The sequence below is a fragment of the Xiphophorus hellerii genome, chromosome 10 (genome assembly GCF_003331165.1).
Source record: "Xiphophorus hellerii strain 12219 chromosome 10, Xiphophorus_hellerii-4.1, whole genome shotgun sequence".
Classification (NCBI taxonomy): domain Eukaryota; kingdom Metazoa; phylum Chordata; class Actinopteri; order Cyprinodontiformes; family Poeciliidae; genus Xiphophorus; species Xiphophorus hellerii.
In genome coordinates this window covers 2,341,225-2,363,021 of record NC_045681.1, presented here as the reverse complement: position 1 = coordinate 2,363,021, position 21,797 = coordinate 2,341,225, and the positions used below count along the sequence as shown (strand labels likewise).

The window sequence follows — 21,797 nt, the reverse complement described above, 5'->3', positions numbered from 1 at the left end:
TGAATCAGAAATCAGACATGTGAATACATCCATCCTGTGAAGAGTGTTTTTATTACAGATATTTTGTCTATAACTTTAATTTTGACAAATAAGGGTCTCTGTTTGAAACAACGGCAGAGAGAAAACTGAGAAAAGGACGAGAGAAGTCAGGCAGGCTGCTAGGACTGATGGTTCGGAGGGAAGAGAAAGAAACGGTTATAAAAATGAACACATGCGCCAGGGAGCGAACGTCAAACCTCTGAAGGGAATTTAGAAACACAAGGAGGAAGAGCTGAGCTCCAGCTACTGATGGCTTTCCTCTCTGAGTGGCTGAAATAGTTTTGGCAGATGAATAATTCATTCACTGCTGTTTTTTGTGTTTACTTTCAGTCAGAAAGCAAAATGAATTCTCACTTTGGAAACATCCACAGCATTTCAACTGAAAGGAAAAATGTCAAATATATCAAACTTGAACAGAGTTTGTATGAATTGTTCAAAATAATTATTCTTTTCATCTTTTATACAAGCGTCATCAGAGGTTTTTATCATTCTGTAAGAACAAACATCTAACCCATCTTGGGCTTTTCTTGCGATTTTGGTTACTGTTCTCAATCTAGCCAAATATTAAACAGTTGTGGCTTTAAAGCTGCAGTTTTTTAAAATTATTTTACAGATTGAAGTCCTCTTAATATCATGTTAGATATATAATTTGTATTGTTTGACTGTGAAGTCCTAAAGAAGCATTTTTCAAGAGCAGTATTTGTTTATGTGACTATGATTGCTGCTTCATTCAGTCTCTAAAAAGTAGTAATAAATATTTCTTATTGTCACTTTTATCTTTATCACAATACTACCACAAAATATCCTAATAAAACTTTAAATCCATATTGTGCACCTGTACCTCGATGCATTATTTTACAAGTTAAAAAGTGAAGAAGTGAGTTTAAAAAATAGCAAAATTATGTAATTACTCCGCAGCGTTCCCTGCAGAAATCAGTAGACTGATGCACAAAAACAACGGTTAGGCCTGTCACGATAACAAGTTATACTGGACGATAAATTGTCCCAGACGTTATTGCGATAAATGATAATATTGTTGTTTTGAGACAATTTTTAAGCAATATAATGGCAAAGGCATAATAAAAACTTTAAATTTTACTGAGCATCTAACCCTGGAACTGGAAGACATTTTAAATATACAAAATAAACAACAGAAAAAACAAATAAAAATAATTATGAAGCCTTTGTAAACAAATTGGTTTTTTTAAAAAAGGACATGTTAAGACCAAAACACCAAACTGAAGACTTTTATCATCCAGTTTTTGGTAAAAAGAGAAAAATGATAAATCATTATTGTTTATTGTAGCAGGCCTTACAACAGTATTCACAGTGCAATGAATGGTGCCATTTTTTTATCACAGCACAGGAATCTTTGATATCCTTGTGGAATGGTGAGACGTAATCGCTCCGTCTCCCAGCATGCCGGGGATCAACACCGCCACGCTCTTTATGAGTCATGAGTTAAAGGCCCAGCATAGCAGCCCCGGGATAACGCCCGTCTGTGTGCAGACGTGTCGGCGTGTTCCAGCTGTGACATTCAGCTCCTTTCTACTTTAAGAAAATATCGTGTTTTCCGCCGTCCTCCAGTCTGTTTTATCCCCGAACTCTCAGCTTCGTTTCTTCCCGTCTTATCTCTGTCGACGCCTCTTTGATCATAACAGTCAGTGAGCTGCCCACAGATTGTGAATAAGCAGCAAAACCAGAGACTGCGCTGTAATTCAGACATAAAAAAAAGAAAATTAATGCAACACAGCAGCTTGATTCAAGCACTAATTCCACTAACACCTGCTGTGGCAGTAAAAGTAGCAGTTACACCTATTAGGCAAATGCATTCAAACACACTTCAGCTTCAGACACACATCTAAAAGTACTTCCACTGCTGCTTGTGCTTTGGACGTTTTCACATAAGTGGCTATTAGCATGACTGCAAGATTTGTACTTTCTCAGCACCTAAGGCAGAGCTCTGTAATATGTGAATAAAAGTGATGTTAAGTCATGTTAAAGTCTTTTTTTTTCTAACTTGTTTTCTTTAATTTCTGTTTCTGTTCCTTCTGATCTGAACTAATGTTGCAACTAGTAACCGATTATTCGATTAATCGGATAAAACAATTGTCACATTGTACATATTTTTCATTTAACAACTTGAGTCTTTTCTACACAACACTTTTTCAAATTATTTTGGACTTGATTGTCAAAATCTTTGCTATATTTATCCAAGTTTAATAAATAAAACAAAAGCTGATTTGGGTGCAGCAGAGTCGATTTTTCAGAAAAAGTCTCTGGAAATATGTAGTTCTAATTATTATAAAATCTTGTTTTGTACTTAACATTTTCAACCGAAACAAATTTGCATCATTCATGAACTGCAGCTGGCGGCCACAAAAAAAACAGTCCAAGGGCCACAAATGGCCCGCGGACCACACTTTGGACACCACTGTTGTGGTGTACTCTTGTTCATTTCTAGCAAAAGATGCAGCTAAAAATAAACTACTGTCTAATCTGCTGATTATTTTTTTGATTAATAAATGGATAACAAAAGGTGCTTAAAGTATTTCTACTTTTTTATTGTTTTGTTTTTTACTTTTTCTTTCAGAGTTGAATCAAAGTTGCGATAAAAATACTGATATTATCATTTGCATTAAAATTTGCGCGTTATTTCAACTTGTCAGAGTAAGAAACAGGACAGGGTGAAGCTAAAAACATAAATTATGTCTCAGTGGGCTTTAGTGAGCCAGTGATCCGTGACGGTGAATCTGCACTTGCAGCAGCATCACAACTTCCACCCAGCTCAGCAACTTTTTTTTAAACCTCAACCATGAAAATGCATGCTGTGAAAATACCATAAACTCAGCTTTTACAATGTTTAAAGCAATGCTCGAGCAAAGCTTCCACCATTTCCAGAATAAACACAACAACTGAGGTAAGCAGGATTAAAATGTATTCATCTTCAGGGAAATGCAGAACCTAAAGGGACCTGCAGCGAGTTTTTCCTTCCTGACTCTAAAACAACATGGATCATGTCTGTAAAAATACTGCAATCCAGAAAATTTAAGACCCCAACTCCTGATCTGAAAAAGATAAAAACATTTAATTATGACCTACTCTAAAGTCAGACTGATTGAAGGATTTTAAGGGTATATAATTAAAAAGTTACCTTCAGAAATGAGAAGGTAAGAGTGACTGAGGATGAAAAGAAAGTGTTGCGGTTTTCCCACTGAAGCTTCCTGTTCTCTCCGGTGGTAGCCCACATAATCCACAGCGATTAAGCTGCTAATTTCCTCCTCTTGGGGGATTCACCAAGGCTGTATTTACTCCAAGTACACAGGAGGAAACAGGAAAAAAAGTGTCTGGTAAAGTTTCTGCAGCTTTACTGTCAAAACACCAGGACTGATTAAAATGATTGACTGACTGTGTTGTAGATCAGGAGTTTCAAACTCATTTTCATTTTGGGCCATATCAACAAATGTTCTTAAAGGGCCGGTGTGTCAGAATGTACTGATAAAACCCATTGAACCTTTTTATGTGGCCCTTTAGACTCCAACTTACATAAGTCCCTTCAGTTTTTCACAAATTCACACAAAATCAACAGATCTCCAAATTTTTTCTGATTTTGCTGCAAATTTATCTCAAAATTGACCAAAAACTGGGTTTAAGTGACTGCTGCCTCAGCCTTACTGGATGTCAAGTAATAGTCCGTGATCAATAAAGAGATTAATAAAAAGTCACATTTAACATCATATATTAGTGCAAATAATTCAAATGTGATTTTGATCGCAAACCAATCACAAAATCCCGGAGAGACTGACCAGGTATTTATTTTTAAGAAACACTTATTGAATGCTGAAACAAATCACAATTTATCAATATTTTAACAGTTTAATCAGTATATTCTGGCCCTTTAAGAACATTCATATTAGCATTAAAGTGATTTTTTATTTATTTATCACTGATAACATTTTTTTGGGACAACGATGAATAAAAATTCTTATTGTGATAAATGATAAACGATGCGATAAATGCCCTGACGCACTGAATTATTTCTGTTTTTTATCTAATCAGATCTCAGTCTGACTGATTGTTTCGGACTTGTCTCAGTTAAATTGGATGACAGAAAATCCAATAAGGTAAGAATCTGAAGTCTGTCTGCGAAACCGTCTTGTGAATTTATTTGCAGTTGTTGTAAATGTGACCCAGGTGAATCAGGATCGAGTTAAAACGGTCGTGGTTTGGGTGAGTGGATGCATGCGTTGGTGATGTTGAGGGGACATGAGAAGAGCTGCTGTCGTCCTGTTTGCTGCTCCGCCACCAGCTGACTGTTTGACGTGGCTCCCTGTTTATCTGCAATCAGAGCTGTAACTATTCATGACAGATTTCACTGCCGGGTGCGACACACTCCTACGTGAAGCTGTCAACTTGTGACCGAATCAGCCGGGACGCATGTCGGTAGCGGGTCTGGACCGGGCCTCGGGCTCGGTAGTCAAAAGGAACGGCTTCAGGAGAGCCGCAGAAAGTCAAAGAGCGTGCAGCAAGTCTGAGGACGGAAGCAGGAAGTTTGAAAATGTGACCGTATTTTTAGAGGTTGCAAAGCAGACGAGACTTTTTATGGCCTGAACCAATGAAAACGCAGAGAAATGCACTAAAACATATTTATGAGTGGTCGAAAGACTTTACAAGGAACATTTTTCAAATCAAAGATATTTTTAAAAAAATTGTGTCTTTGAGATTAGGTTTGCACCAATTGCAGTTTTCTGGCCGATCGTCGATTACCAATCTTATAAAAAGCCTAACCTGTCGATTCAGATTGTTAAAGGTTGCAAAGCAAATGAGACTTTTTATAGCATAAACCAATCAAAACAGAGTCTATGCAAAGAAATGCACTAAAACATATTTATCAGTGGTTGAAAGATTTTATTCAAGTAAAATCTTTGTCAAAATGTTTGGAAGCACATGTTTCAGGAACTGAAATCAAAGATATTCAAAAAATATTGTGATGTCTTGAGTTATTTGATTCTCTAGGAGCCTGATTTTAGCATAAGACTTCAATCAATCAATCAATCAATCAATCAATCAATCAATCAATCAATCAATCAATCAATCAATCAATCAATCAATCAATCAATCAATCAATCAAATTTTATTTGTTTAGCATCTTTCAGCAGCAACACAGTTCAAAGTGCTTTACATCACAAAAACACAAAGTCACAGAAACACAGTCAACAGCTGAATCGTTACATTTTACCATCGTTACACATCAGATCATTGATTATTGTTTCATTGATTATGTTTCAAAACCAACTCTAACCAAGTGGGGTTTTAGCCTTGATTTAAAGGAACTCAGTATTTTGGCAGTTTTCTGGAAGTTTGTTCCAGATTTGTGGTGGATAGAAGTTGACTGCTGCTTAGTTCTGGTTCTGATGCAAAGCAGAACCAGAACCTGAAGAGCTGAGGGGTCTGGAAGGTTGATCCAGCAGCAGCAGATCTTTAAGCCGTTCAGTGATTTATAAACTAACATCAGTATTTTAAAGTCTGTTCTCTCAGTGGACTGTAGAACTGGGTGATGTTCTCTGTCTTCCTGGTTTTAGTCAGAACACCAGCAGCAGCGTTCTGGATCTGATGATTTTTTTTTTAAGCTGCCTTGTGAAGATGCTGCTGCAGTAATAAATGCAAAGATAAACAAATGGAGGAGTTTCTCTAGATGTTTTTGGGACATTAGTCCTCTAATCCTGGAAATGTTCTTCAGGTGATAGAAGGCCGACTTTGTAACTGTCTTTATATGTAAGTATCGGCAGATCACCGAAAATGAAGAAAATCGCCACCAATCAGTGCAGCCCTTTTGAGATTTCTTCCTGTTGCCCAGAACTGCAAAAATAACCAGATTATTTTTCAATTCAGTTCAAACAACAAAAAACAAAAATTAAAATGATTTTGCTGCCCTGAAACTGTAAATAATGAGAAAGTTGATAACTGGATGTTTCCATTCTTCTTTCTCTGTTTCCTCTGCTTCTGTTTTCCTCCCAGTTAAATAGAGTTGCAGTCAGTGGGACTAACAGGTGAAGCTGGGATTGTGGCGCAGGTGTCCCCAGATTGAGAGCAGAGAGATGGAGGATGTTCTCTGCTCTTCAGCTTTGATTGGGAGACGTGTTTTTAGAAAAAAACTCCTGCATGAAAGATAGCATGCAATAAAAAAGGAGAGAGAGAGAGAGAGAGAGAGAGAGAGACGGGGGCTTCGGTACAAGCATCATTTTCTCCCATGAGCCTGAGAGGAGATCGCTGCTCAGCCGCCCTCCCTTTTCATTTTCTTTCTCTCTCTCCTCCTTGTCTGCTCTCCAGCAGAGGGGAGGAGGGGGCAGCGCTCCTGCTGTGTCGATGGGTAGGCAGTTACAAACGTTACTATTTCCAGAGAGTCAGTCAGTGTACACGCTCCACGCGAAGTGGCAAGCCATCGAGGGAGCAAAAAGAAAAACAAAAGCAAAAACCAGACGCAGAATTTCTGAGAGGCTTTGGGAAAAGATGGAGGTGATGCCCAGGACCCGCCGCTGAACCACGCCAAGCATCTGACCGGAACGGACACGTCCAAGTCTGGAGGAACTCTCGCAGGGATCTTGCGAGAATCTGGACTTTTCCAGGTTTATTCAAGAGTGGGGCAAGAGTGGGGGGGAATAAAGGAGCCTGAGAGGCGGAGGAAGAAGGAAAGGAGGAAAGGAAAAAAAGAGAAATGGCAAGTTTCGGGAAACTCACCGACTACTTTAACCGCCGCAAGTCTCGAGAAGAGCTGCGGGTGGGGAGAAGCTCGCGGCGCAGTGGCAGCTACTGCTGCACGGTGGCAGAGGCCAGGTAACCCACGTGTGTGTGTGTGTGTGTGTGTGTGGGTGTGCGTGTGTGGGTGTGTGTGTGTGTGCGTGGGTGCGTGGGTGTGCGTGTGTGTGTGCAAAGGCATGCCAGCCTAAATGGCACCCTATAGAAAGCTTTCACTTCTCTGCGTTTAACACCAAGAGCACCTGCAGAGCTGAACACACCTGTCAGGATCACAGGTGTTAGCTTCGGAGTGGCTCCCTGTTTGTGTGCGTTGTTACATAAGTGTGGAGGTTGCAGTGGATGTGTGCTGTCAGGCATGCTGCTGGAGCCCACTATAGGTTCTTCCCACTGACTCAGTTTCAACACGGAGCGTCTTTCTATAGATAGAAAGAGAAAAGCGTGGAGTCAACATGCTGGTTATGTGGAACGACGGAGCGTGGAGGGAGAGGGGGAAGCAGCCAGCAGCTCGTCTCGGCTCACATCTGCTTCACACGTTCACACTGTCGGCTTCCTACTAGCACTCAGGATGTGTTGCTGTTTATCATTCAGCGGCAGGGAAGTGGATTTACAGCAAACTGACTGCAGAGAAATGGGGAAATTATGAATCCTCCTTCGTCTTTTAGATCAAAAATTAAGAATGAAATCTTCTTTATTGGATTTATTTTAGAACATACCACTAGATACAAACAGATTGGCAAACTGAGAGTACAAAAATAATTTCAGTAGCATACTCTGAGATTTGAGTTAATCTATTAGGGCTGAAAAATGATTAATCTTCATCTTTATTAATCAGTTAATCATGAACTGGAGTACACAGAATCAAAAAATTTGACTAATTGCTGAGAGAACAATATACTCGGAGCATAATCTGAAATTTGTGTTAATTTATTATAGGGCTGAAATGATTAATCAGATCCATCATAAGATTCGTTATTTAATTTATTAATCGATTAATCGTTAACTGGGGCATACAGACTCAAATGGACTCATTGCTGAAGGAACAATATACTTACATCAGTAATTAAGCCAAATCCTTACAAAAATATATACTTATTACATTTGTAAATATGTCCATAATCTGAAATTTGAGTTCATTTATTGTAGGGCTGAAATGATTAATCAGATTCATTGTCATAATCATCATAATCATCAATAAATTTATCAATCAATTGTTAACTTGAGTATACAGAATCAAAAATGGACTCATTGCTGAAGGAACAATATGCTCAGAGGAGTAATTAAGCCAAATCTGCACAAAGATATATGCATTTTGCATCGAAGATGAAAGAAATCCCTTTTTAAATATAGTTTTAGCTTCACATGTTAAAATTCTGTAAACAAAATTCTCCTGTAAGCACATTTTGCTTTGTCATTAATCAGTTGATCCAAAAATAATCACCAGATCAGCCCTGAAGTGGCGTTTAGTCAAGCAGGAAAAACTGAGTTTTTCACATGTTGATGTTTTAGCTGCAGCTGCTACAGATGATGTAGTGGTGACGACAGGAACGCTGTTGTTCCATTTTAGGCAATAAGATGTTTAGTTTTTTATTTAAAAAATAATTTACATATTTTATTTGCATCTTTGTGTGAATTTATAATAATGCAGACAAAGACTTCAATAAAATAATCTGCAAAATTTGCCAGTTTATACAATTAATCGATTAATCGTCAGAACAGACGGATTAATTGATAAGTAAAGTGGTTGTTATTTGCAGCCCTTCTTCATCCAGTCCACCTTGCAGGCTCACTAGAGGGTTTGGGTCTGAAGCAGGCTGCCGTTGAACCACCTATGGATCGATTTTGTCATGTTTCTGGACCAATTGACGACCCATTTTTCAGATTGTCACCAGATGGTTAGTTTAAATCTTCTGGGTTTTTTTTGTTTGTTTGTTTTTTTTAAAGACTTTGTGAAACTACTGAGTTTCCCAGGCCTCTTGGTGGAGAAACAGGCCCACAGCATCACACATCCTCTACTTTACCTGAAAGTATACACGAGGTGCAGAGTTGCAGTTAAAATGGATGTTTACGTTTGTGATGGTTGCTATGGATACACAATGAGACCAAGGTGCCATTTTTTTTGCTTCATTACTTTAATCTCTCTTTCCGTTCTTCTCACTGTACATTTTGCAAAGATCGATTGAATAAATTCAAAAATACTTTATTTATCCCAAATTATAAAGTATTAAAATTTCTTGGTTACATTTATTAAAGGGATTTTTATGGGCGCCATCATTTTGAGTGGTAATAATTACCACTTGAATAAATGTAATAAAATTAAATATGAAATTTTTCTGACATTTTCTGTGTGAAATTCACCTACAGCTGAATTTATTTGAATATTTTTTCACACAAATTTGCTCGGGGAGCCAGTAACTTTTGCGCTTTACTTGTAAGTATCACCTTTAAACACTGAACCATCCCAGCAGACACAGTTGATTTAAAACCATTCAATTATATTTTGTCAGCGTTATCGTATGCAGCATAAAAATGATCTCATCACGGCAGTTCGAGTTTCCACTTCATCACAGTTTCACCCAATTTTCCGACACTTTTAATTTTGTATAACAGCTCTTTAATTAGCTCCATGAATTATTAAAGAGGGAAATCTGGTGGTGCATATTTTACATTCTCTGTTAATTCTTCTTGGACTTGCGGTATGGTCATATGTAGAATTTAGTTGTTTGAACAGAATAAATGTTGTTTTATGATACAACAAAGAGACAAATTACTGCGGTGGAGTCAACATCCTCCAATAAAGTCATGGAACAACAGTTATTTTATGTATAATGTAAATAATTCACTGTTGTATAATAATGCTCTGCAAAAACCTTTAAATTATGATGTAGAGAAGATATGCAGGCACGAGAAATTAATATTTATTGATTATCAATCAGAGTACAATGTGTTACTGTTGGCTAGGGGTCCTAATCTGCAAATGCGCTAATTTTTTATAAGATTTATTTTATTAATATGTATGTATTATAATCAGCATAAAAAATATACCATAAAATATGAATTTTGTTCACATTACATGCTTACAAAGTTAGAAAGAACAAATAAACAAAAAAAAATCCCAAAATGAATGTAAAACTTAGTGGATCATGTTGTATGTACAACACAAAACTCTTGGTCAATAAATTAAACGTTTAAATGTTTTCAAAAACCTGAACACATTTAACATCTTATATCTGTAAAGTAAACTCCAGGAACCCAGATAAACTGGTGAAGATGCTGCCAGATGATTGTACAGTGTCACATTCCATGCAAATGCGCTAATAGTTGAGCTAATATTTTGTTTTGCTAATTTTGAAAATGTTTAGCACAATTAGCTTCCCTCAATGTTAATTTTTCTGGATAAGCGCTAATTCTCCTTGGACACATGGTCGGTGTGAATATGGTTGAATTTAGCACTTTAGCATTAGCTTTGGCTAAACACCATGCTGATATGGTGCTTCAACGTTAGTGGAACAGCTTCTGATTAGTTCTTTAAGGTTAATGCTGCTAGCGTTTTAGCTAGCTGCTTTTGGTCTGCTTTGTGCTGTCAGACTGGCTCTGCTGAAGGGATTTTTAAAAAAAAACTTTTTTCTAAACTTTTGGCAGACTTAGTGCGGTTAGCAGCGATTTAATTAATGACTATACAAAGGTGTTGGTCATATTTTACATTTGATCAGGTTGGTTTGCATGGAATGAGAAAAATATTTGCAATCTACTTGTTATATAAACTTAGATTACGTTTGTCTTTCTCATGGAAGGGTGTAAGCTAACAGATTAACAACATCAACAAATGCCCATATGGTGATGAATCTTTCTGATCTTTCTAGTAGATCAGAGAGTTTGTTCTTCAAATCTCAAAGCTTTAATACAAATGTCATTATCTCGTCTTTATGGTTCTGGTGTCCACCTCAGAATGTTTTGGGGGAGAAAATTGATGCCGCTGCTTTATGTTTTCCAAACATTATATTCTTTACTTACAGACAAAGTGTTAATGTGGGTGGAAAACAACACAAGATGTCCTGCCTTTATGAATCCCTCACGTCCCCACAGTTTGTCTCCCACTCAGCGTCTCTTTCTCTCAAGTCACCCCTTCCTACGCCTCTCCATCTTTTCATGTGTTCTCTCTCAGAAACTTTCCATTTCTATTGAACCATCACTTATCATTTCCTCTCTTTGTTGCCCTTTCTTACGCCGGCTCCCTCAAAGCCGCACTAACACATTAACACTGCCTCTTGTTTTTAGACGGATGAAACCAGGTGGAGACATGCTATTAACGGTCAACAGGCCTTCATTATTCCAGCAGTTGTTGATCACAGTTGTTAGATTTTCATGGTTCGATAACGTTAAGTAAAAACAACAGAGTTTCACAGGATTTACACAAAAAAATTACATAGCTAACGTACAAGGATGGTTTGTGGATGACTGAGTGTAACCCAGATATTTGTGTCTTGTGGACAGTGACAATAATACTCCCAGTCAGAAGGTGGCGCCAAATGCCGCAGATAAGAAAAAGAAGAAACAATTTTTTTGTAGAACCAAGGAGGAGTTCTATAAAAACAGATGTTTTCCCAATGTGAATGAATAAAAAATTTATTCATTTTATCTTTTTACGTTCTTTTCTTCTACTTTACTCTTTTGAGAAAAACAATGGCAAGGGAGAGGGAAGTAGGTCAGCTATGCTAGCTTGACTATGAAAACCTTAACATGTAGATGTGCTGTGGAATTCTGTGTGTTTCGGTTCAGCTGCAAAATAAAAAAAGGCGACTCACACACCAACTCTGACAGATCATCAGTAAAGTAGGTGTTTAAATTAATCAACCAGTGCTGTTAGCTTAGCTAGTAGCAGCGGTAGCTAATCTACCACAGTGATCACTAACTAATAATCTGAAAATAAACATCAAGCCTGAAAACATAAAACTGTAACGGCCTGTGTGTTCTGTTCTTTGCGTGGGAAATGGTTGAGTGTGTTTTTGTTTTGGTGTTGGTGTTGAATCCTGAAACATAAACTGGTGGTGGTGTCAGTTGCTATGGCAACGAGTCGTCGTGTAGCGTAGCCGACAGAGTGAGAAAAAAAGTGGCTCTGAGTTGTTTAATGGTTTTTCTGCGTTATTTTCCCCTTTGCTGTGAAGCAAAACATTAAATCAATAACAGCTTCAGGTTTAATTGAGGTAAAGCGATTGTTCTGTCGCAGCATGTAAAAGAATCGTCTTTTTGCCCTCTAGCGTTGTGCGCATGCATGAAATTTCCAGAATAATAAAAACATGAATGAGGTCTATGCACCAGCACACTATCGCCCCCCTAGATGCTATGAATAATTACACATACTTGCTTAAAAAAATAACAAATGTGTCTGAGTCCTTCATCAGTGCTAATTCAACCATGGGTTGTTGACGAACATTTTGTGAATAGATTCTGTCAGTAGAACAGAGAAAATCAAGAACTACTTCCTTTTTTTTCTTCAAAATAAGTGTCCTGAACGTAGATACGCTCTCCTTCATATCCGGGCTTCATAACTGCACCTTTACCTCAGCAGACAGAGTCACATGTTGGCAGCAGCTAATATTGCTTTGTGACAGATTGTACTGAAAAGTTTTAATATTGTGACCAGATCTCATTACACCGCTAATACACACGTGTGTGAATCTGGACAGAATATCAGCTGTAGCAGGGAGGGTTTCCACTCAAATAGAGTCTCAGTGAATAAAAAGAAATTGGGCTCATGGCCTCATTAATCACCTGTTTTCAGTGTTTTGTCAATGCCGTGCACACTGTGCCCTCCTGGCATTTTCTAATGTTGAAGATCTTCCTGTAACCATCTGATTTAAACACTGGATTTGTATGTTTTAGGTTTTAGCTGCACCTTTGACAAACTTCAAATTTCTTATTGTTTTGTCTTATTTAGGAGTGCACCAATTTATTGGTGCCGATACTTACACATGAAGCCGATCTTACCTAGAAATCAACCCCCTCTCCTGCTGACAGGCCGGTCCACCAGGTCATGTCAGTCACCCCGACTCGGCGACTTTCTTCCTATTTTTAGCGACATTTCAGACAAGAAAAATTGGTATCATCCAAAATCGGAATCGGTTGGTCAGGATTCTTAAAGGTTGGTGATTGGCCGAAAAACTGCAATCTAGGCTCTTGTAAACAATTATTTTAGTAATCGAGTATTTTGTCGATTATTCTTACGATTAATCAAGTAATCGAATAAAAAATTTGATGAAGTAAAAGTTGGTAACTTCTACCATAACAGCAGTGTTGCTGTCGGATTTCAGCATCGGCCTAATTTCTCATAATTGTGCATCCCTAACAGTTCTGTAGTTTAGAAAATTACCCTGTAACAATAGTAGCTCCATTTTTAAGTTAACCTGGACGAAATTATACAAAAATATGAAATTTAATAACAAAGCAGCAGGCTCTCAAAAACACTTAAAAAATGTCTAAAAAACAGTTTTTAGTTAATGTATTCATCTTCAGTCAATTTAATAGATGAACTTTCACTTTGCCAAAACGTTTATAGGTTTTATGTCCATGTTAGCGACGGGATTTGGCTCCTTCGTCATACATAAAAACACAAATGGCAGCTATGCACCGCCACGATGCGCTCCGCCACCCATTTGTTGAAACCTGGATGGTGGTAAATTTATTTTCCGGATTCGTCCATAAAGCTACAGTTACACTAACGATCAATTAACTAACAGGCGTGTTCAGTCTATCTGCTCACCTGTATAAATACACCTGCAGCAGTCTTCCGCGCCGTTAAGGCATCGCTCCAGTTAATTTAAGAATTGTCATTGGTCCCCCGAAAAACGACAACAACCCGGACATTATCATCGAATTTAAAAATTGGAATTTATCCTGCAATCACTTAACAACAACTCATAGGTGGAAGTGAAAGCGTTGCGCAACATAAATAACGACCCAGCCGGAACACGATACGCTAAATAATAAAACATAATTTAACCAAACTTCAAGGCAGATAAATTTCCCCGGGGAATTTTAACAATCAAGAAACTCGAATCATTCGGGGACTCCAAGTCTCATTATCTGAAAAAGTATATTAAATAAGTTTCACTTTCACATGAAATGGGGGTTTAAAGTGATTCTGTTGTCAAACTAAGTTTATGTTTTATGGATGCCGGTTTCCTTCCTATGAAAGAAACATTACAGACTTTTGCAGTTTCCTGCAGCCGGAGCCGTAATTCCTGCTGTTTCGTGAGTGAGATGAACAGCCTTCGGTAGAGCGGAGTGATTGAGAGCCCGTCTGTGATGAACCAGTAAATGTCCAGCCTGAAAGCCGCAGAGAGAGTCCACACGCTTCAGCTCGTCATTAAAGCGGATCAATGCAGCTTCGCTCAATTTATTTGCTTTATTGACTCCGGTGTCTGCTGAATGACTGAAGGATAAAGATAAAGATTAATCGGCTCTTAACGTATTGCTCCCAGATTTTCTCATCCAGATACCAAAGAAAATCTGCTTTTATCTCCCCTTCAACTCTGCTGGGCACAAACCTGGTGGAAAGATGAAAACATATTTAACTCGACAAGAAATACAAGAAATTTTCTGCCCTTTTTTACATACTTCATAAAAAAAGTATAAATTTCATGCCTCCATCAACAATTAACACTTCTATCAAATTTTGATTGTTCTTTATTCATCTTAAATGACAATATATTTTGCCTAACAGTAAAATATTTCTAATATAATGAAGCAAAATAAACAAAACCAGTCTGAAGTTACAGAGCTGTTTTCCTGCTTCACTGAAGCCAAAAATTATTTCTACTTTAGCTAAAACATTTACAAGTAAAACATGGATTATCTCTGTCCAAAAGGCATAAATTTCCACCCCAAAAATTATAATTTTCCTTGATTAAAGGAATAAATTTACAATATTAGAATTAAAGTATTCTCTGGCATTATAAAGTTGGGAATTGCATGAAATAAAATCTTTTCTGGTCTCAGATTAAGTTTTCTGGGTGTAGATTTGCCATGCACACCTCAAACGGGATCCAAAATACATTTTACGTCACAAATTTCTGCCTTTATGATGTCAGGAAATTTGTTTTACTTCAGACCAATTTCAAATTTTACGATGTCAGCAAATATCATAGTCTAAATTTGTGAATTTATGCCTTTAATCATGGAAAATTCTCATTTTTATATCAAATGTAGCAGCTTTTTAACACCGGAAAATATAACAAGTTGGCCTTTTACTTGCAAATATGAGATTTTTCTTTCTTTATTTTATTTTATTTTATTTTATTATTTGGTGGAAATGTTCTGTGGCCATTCATACAAAAAATTAGCTGAAAAGACTTAGAGGTACATTAATACTTCGTATTTTCAAACTGTATCCTTCTTTATGTTTTTTTTCTACAAGATCATTTAACAATAATTATGTCTAAATTGATGTTTAAGAGATAAATACTCTTGTTAGTTTTGTCACGATTTAGATTAATGCATCTTTTATTAATTTTGCTCCTTTAACATTTACAAAAAAACACTGCAAACATTTCCTAATCTACTAAACCCCCTGATGTTTAATTTAAAGACATGAGCGCCTGTTCAGTCTTATTGACTGAAATGTCTTTGAAAAAGCCGCAGTTTCCTTTTTGCACCTTTTGTGTTTTGTTTTTAAGCACAACACAGACGCTGGAAACAGCCAAGCGAGTCTCATTCATTCAGTAGCAGCTCTGAAGCCCAGGAGTGTTGCCGTCAGTCTGACCTGCTTGCTCCGCTTTTAGCGTTCTGAAAAAAATTGGCTTTTCAGTTTCCAACCAGCCAGTCGCTGATTAGAGCATAAAATTATCAAATTCCAGTCGCAGATTATTGTTTTAAATGCATCTACACATGAATCTGTAATTGAAATAATCATCTTTGTTTTTGTTTTTTTTATTAACCATCAATAACTGAAGTTTACCATGATGAGGATAAATCAAAATTCTTCACAGTAGCAGATGTGATAAATGCCAATCCCCAGTGGAAATAATCCTTAAAGTGCCTCAGTTTCACTGATTTTGGACTAAAAATTAACTTTACTGTTTTTGTACATCTTTACCAGGTGATAAGGCAACAGATCCAGTATTTGTGTCACGCTTGGAAAAGTAAAATATGGATTCAAAACTGCGAATTTAACTAAAAACTCAAAAGCAAATACAAAAATAGGATTTTTTTTCTTTCTCTACATTAAAACACGCCAAAATGTTCAAAAACTGTATTAGTTACTCTGTGCTTCTTTCTGCACTCTGCGTTTTTTTCAGTTCAACAGGAAGTAAACATTTCAAAATAATAAAAAAAACAACAATTTCTCAGTAAAGCTAATCTGAACTGATATTAATCTTACTGAAAAGCCAAAAAGTGTTTGTGAATCACACTGGGCACGGCGGTTCTGCATACAAACTGCTAAAGCGATTCAGGATTCAGCAGCGTTCTGCATTCAAAATCATTTCTGTCCATCTCTGAGTTATGGTCCATTTTTATTTATTTTATTTTTTCACAAAGTGTCCGGGTTGACGAATGGCTGGACGTCGAAGCCTGAGGGTTGCGTGTTCTACTTTTAGCCTTAAAATGGGTCACTAATACAAACCGCTGCGCTTGTCTGGATCTGGAGCGTGGGCCTGTGGATGTGGGAGAATGGCACATTTCCCCCGGGGGGCGCCGGCGAGTCCGAGAACAGAAGATTTTCTAGAGTTTTCTTCCACGCCAAACTGACGAGCTAGATTGTAGGACATGTTTTTCTAACACTTTCTGTTAAAAAATTACAAATCCTGCAGTATTTTTTTTTCACACATTTTGACTAGTTTTGCTCATGTCTGTCATTCATAGTGAATCTCGATTATTCTCTGCATATTTCCAGTTTATGTGACACATAAACAAGAGACGTGGCTGTTGTCCAGAACATCTGTGAACATAAAACTGTTGATTCTTCCAACCTGATGGTATAGATTGCTGCTGGGAGGTGAAGGAAAACAAAAAACAAGGCTCTTCACTCCTCATCTCTGCTCTCTCCTCTTCTTTTCACCCCCTTTTTTGTAGTCAGTGTCACTTAGCAACAGGTCCTTTGGATGAGTGAAACCCAAATTGTCAGAGCGGCCTGGGCCGACTGTTCAACCCTGTGTGCGTTATCATCATGCTGTGCCGGTGGGAGGCTGACAACTGTGTTTGTGCAAATGTAGAGAGTGCGGCTGGCTGTAAGTGTTTACAAGCGGACTCTTAGTCGCTTCACCTCCAGGCAGCTTCATGGAGTGTGTGTGTGTGTGTGAGAGAGAGAGAGTGCGCTTCAGGCAAATACTTTTTTCTTCCTCGCACACGTCGGTATGGATCGCCAAGGAGTGAGAAACTTGTCGGCTTCTGCTGTTATCAAAGTGTTTCCTGCCTACATGTGAAAAGCAGGATTCACCTTCAGTGGGTTTAAATATTCCCAACCTCTGCACACCTGCGTTTCCCACCAGGTTGGAGTTTAATCGCTGATGTCGGTGCGTTGCTTCTGAGACCCGTGGATGTGCTGATCTAGGATCTGCTCTCGTTTTATCTAATTGATCCCCAGAGTTAGATAAACTTAAGCCTGCAATATAAACTGCAGAACACGCACAGAGGAAGAGAGGAGGGAAAAGAATCGCTTCCTTCGCTGCCCACTTTTACAAAAAAATTTAAATAAATAAATAAATGGGAAACCTATGAAAAAATATCTTATTATAAAAAATAAAGACTGGACTTAAAAACTGGTGTTACGTTTTTGTATTTCATTATTACAAACAAAATAAAATCCAGCAGTTTTTTTCCCAGTAGGTTGTTTTTTTCGTGTCTGGAAAATGAGCTGTTTGAAAAAAGTCCTGATGAGTCGCATTGTGCCGTTACCTAGCAACCCCAGCAAAGCGGCAGCTTTACAATGGCTTTATGAACCGCTTACTGCAGTCTTGTTGGTTGTGCAGGAGGCTCCACTTTTGCTTGTCAAAGATGTACGGTTGTATAATTGCTCATCTGTTTGCAGCCATTTTCAAGTGTGAGTGTTAAAGGTGAGTTGGGGGGCGTGGCCAGCAGCACTTATTTGGATTTAAAGGGACAGGACACCCGAAAGCAGCTCATTAGGGCAGATTTATGATTTTGGACAAAAACATGTAACAGGTTAGATTTAAATCTAACCTGTTTAAGGAAGCGTAATAGGTCACCTTTAAGGATGAGGTGTTTTTTTGGCCACAGTTAAATTTGTGTATTTTGCAAAATTGTGATGGAAACACTTTGCATCACGCCAGTTTGCATACAACAGCAATAAGCTAGTTTTTAGGAAATACTCATATGTTTTCTTAATGTAAAAGTGTCAACAAATCTGGTATTCAGAGAAGAGAGACTGGAAGAACAATCTCTGGAAGAAAGTCAGAAGAAGTTCTGTTTCCAGAGTCGAAGTGTGGGAACCTTCTGTCCTACACACCAAACAGGGTGTGTGAGGAGCAGAATACAAATGCACACCGCACTGTTCAGATTTTTTTGAGTGAAATTTGACTTGTTGTTGGACTATTGCACAAAAGGCCATTGAAATAAAGGGAAGCCTGTGGTTGAATTGCGAGAAAGCGGTATTAAAACCTGAAGACAGTTGTTGCCATGTAAATGTAAAACAGGGCAGCAGCCATTAAAAGCTTTTCTGGTCCAGTCCGTTTTTTACATGAGATCCATCAGGCATTTTGTTCTAAAGAGTCTCTGCTTACAGCTACATTAACAACTGTGCCTCCTTTCTACACTCATGGTATTTAGGATGTATATTTCAGAAGCTGTTTCCAGGATATTTAACATTCATAAAAAAGTCACTTTGGTGTTTAAATACTTTTTTTATCCAGGATCTCTGCAGCTCCAAGTGAAATCTACGCAGAAAAAATTGTCTTCTGCAGATTTTGGAGCAAATTTTCTTTGAAATAATTCTTCAACACTGAATCGGTTGGCAGAGTAGCTAATCATGTTGAATATTTTTATCTCTCCTCTAGGATATAGATTAATTTCTAAAACCTAGTGTATGAATATTTATCAGCAGCATTCCTCCACAGTGTAGATTTTCATATTATTGTTTCCCACTTCTTTCTTTCTCTTTCTCTTCTTATGTAACTTGTTTCTTGAAATGTTTTGTGCTGTCAGTATATTTTCCTTATTGCTTTCCAGCTTTAGATTTTTAGTTACAGTGAATGGAAATAAATTAAAACCCGCACATTTGTGTGCAAAATCCAACTAAATAAATGAATAAATAGCATTCTGTGTGTGTTTTCTTTTAGCACTTTGCCAAGATGTTCGCTTGATTGCTTCTATTGATTTCTGATGTGATGATGTCGGCTGCTATGATGAATCAATTAGTCATCTGGAAGAACCTGGGTCTGATTAAGCAGAACTGGAACTTATTGATCCCTGAAAATGCTCTTTGTCATTAATAGGAGTCCGTATGCATTGCTGTATACTTCCATATATGTAACGATAATTTTTTCTTGACTATAAAATATCCAGAAGTTATTTTGATGAATAATTATATTGAAGTTTTGAGACCATTTTCAAGTAATATAAATAATAATGTAATAATGATGCAGAATACATTCTCAAAGAGCAATAAACTTTAAATTGTGATGAATATTTCATGCTGGAGCTGGAAGACATGTTAAATATTCAAAATAAATAAACAAAACAACAAATATAATTAATTATGGAGTCTCTGTAACCAATATTAGGTGAGACCAAAGTGCCAAATTGAAAACTTTTATCATGCAGTTTTTGGTAGAAAGAGAGAAAAGAGAAAACGATAAATCATGCAAATGGAAATTATCGAGTTTTAATTTATCATGCAACTAACTGAGTTATTGTTTATTATTACAGGCCTATTTGTATATTTAAAATGGTATCATATTCAGTTTTAATTTGCAGCTCTCTCCGTTACAATAATTGTATTCTTGTCGAAAGTATCAATAAACCAAACAGATCTACTGTACTCTCCATGTCTTATTTCTGAAGGTCTCTGGAAAGGAAGCTGCAGCGACCCCTACTGGCGAAGTCGCGTACTCTCCCCAGCATTCCCCAGTCGCCGACCGTATCCAGGGTCCACCACTCGGACTTGATTGGTGGGAGTCCGCCCCGCAGGAAAAACCCTCCACCTGCCACCAGCCAATCAAAGGCCTGCACTCTGCCCCCTGCAGGTAAACAGCAGCGGTTTCTCAAACTTAATCAAACACACAGAGGACCATTTACCTGATTTAACAAACACTCACCCCTGCAATAACACATCTTAATATATACAACCTGAAGGAAAGATATTAGTCTCTTAACTCATTGTCTTTGGTCCTCCGATTGTGAAGAATGGCGATGTTTTGTAAATGTGACTGGCCACAACAACTCATGAACACGTCAATTCAGGGCACTTTGAGTTATTTACAGTATGGATTCTAAACTTTCCAATGATAGAAAACATATGGAGATCAAAAAATGTATTTACTACAAGTGTTGTGTGGACTAATAATATTTTAAGACTATTTGTAATGTGGAATAGACTTGAGTTGCTTTGGCAAAAACAAACATTTTATTTCAGCCAGTAGATAGCCCAACATGAATAATTTTATTTTAGGTGTTAAGATGCAGTTAATCAGCGTGGGGCGCAGCATGTGAACATGCTATGTATCGTAATAGTGTTCAAAAACAAAAGTTCAGCAACTCATCCTCAAAAACTTTCCACCGATATCTTTAGCTTTTCTTTTTAGTGACCCGGTCTGAAGCCATATATGCATTATTAATGTTAAACACAATCCTTGGGTAAGCTAACTGTGGCATTGCACTTTGAGCTCACGTAACGGCAAATAAATGGTTGTTTACATGCAGTACTTCACGTACCAGTAGGGGGTGCCCGCGGGCCACAGTTTGAAAAAGACTCACTTAGAGGCACCAGTCAGCTTCTTTTGTTGTGCTTTTTCCTCCTCTGATTGTGAGGAGTGATGTTCACACCTTCATGACTTTTTTTCTAATGGTGTCATCAGCATTGGTTATTTAAGTCTTTCTCAAGCTGTGGTCCCCGCACCACCGGAGGTCCCCGCACCACCGGAGGTCCCCGCACCACCGGAGGTCCCCGCACCACCGGAGGTCCCAGCACTACCGGAGGTCCCCGCACCACCGGAGGTCCATGGACTACTGCTATGTGGACAACCATTTATTTGTCATGACTTGGGCTGAAAATGCGACGCTACAGCTAGCTTACCTAAGGAATGTGTTTTTAAAAAATGGATAAATGACTTTAAACACTAAAAAAAAAAAGCTGAAGATACAGTGGAAAAGAAACAACGGCAGGAATACTTATATAATCGGAGGAAGCTGAGTCAGACCTGCAGCGAGTTTTGTGTCGTTCACAAGCGATTCAATTCTTTTGAGCGACTCTATGCCTTGAGCAGTAAGACTCAAGTCTATCTTTTTATTGTGCTTCTAAATTACAAATAGCCCTAAATGTTGTTAATGAACACAGTACCCCTTTGCCAAAACTTTTGGACAGCACTGACTTATGAAGTAAGAGCACCTTGAACTTAAGGCTACATGGTGTTGTGGTATCCTTAAGCTGCTTTTACAAAACTGTAAAGTACATAAAAGCCCAAACTAAAGTGTTCAGATATGCCAAACATGACCTATTTCTTTCACCTTTCTGCCATCTGCTGCTCTGATTCTGATATTTGCTTCACATGACAGAGCGCGCAGCATCCAGTTGTCTCAGAGGCAGCAGATGTGGTAGACCCTCTATCTCGCTCTCTCTGATCTCTTGTCTCTCTCTCCTTCTTGCTTGTAAATCAAACGGCGTTCCCTTACCTGAGAGGGAAAACATGTCATGGAGAATCTTGAAGCTGAAGCCCCCTGACAGAGAGTGCTTTCATTTGAAAAGAAAAATCCATCCTTGTTAAGAAAACACTTACAGGTAATGTGACAGGATTGCGTACAGCGGGGATTCATAAATAAAACAGATTATTGGA

General features: G+C 37.9%; 1 protein-coding gene across 2 annotated transcripts in view; it reads left to right on the top strand.

The window, feature by feature from the left end:
- ankfn1b (ankyrin repeat and fibronectin type III domain containing 1b) overlaps nucleotides 1–21,797 on the top strand; it is a 189,134-nt gene that overhangs the window by 14,362 nt on the left and 152,975 nt on the right. The window contains exons 1-2 of one of the 2 annotated variants that reach the window (XM_032575206.1): nucleotides 5,623–6,873; nucleotides 19,810–19,991. In XM_032575206.1, coding sequence (XP_032431097.1) covers nucleotides 6,755–6,873; nucleotides 19,810–19,991 — 301 coding nt within the window. In that variant the 5' untranslated portion in view covers nucleotides 5,623–6,754. Of the gene's footprint in view, nucleotides 1–5,622; nucleotides 6,874–19,809; nucleotides 19,992–21,797 lie in introns of those variants that run through there. The other variant, XM_032575207.1, reaches the window with a different exon arrangement.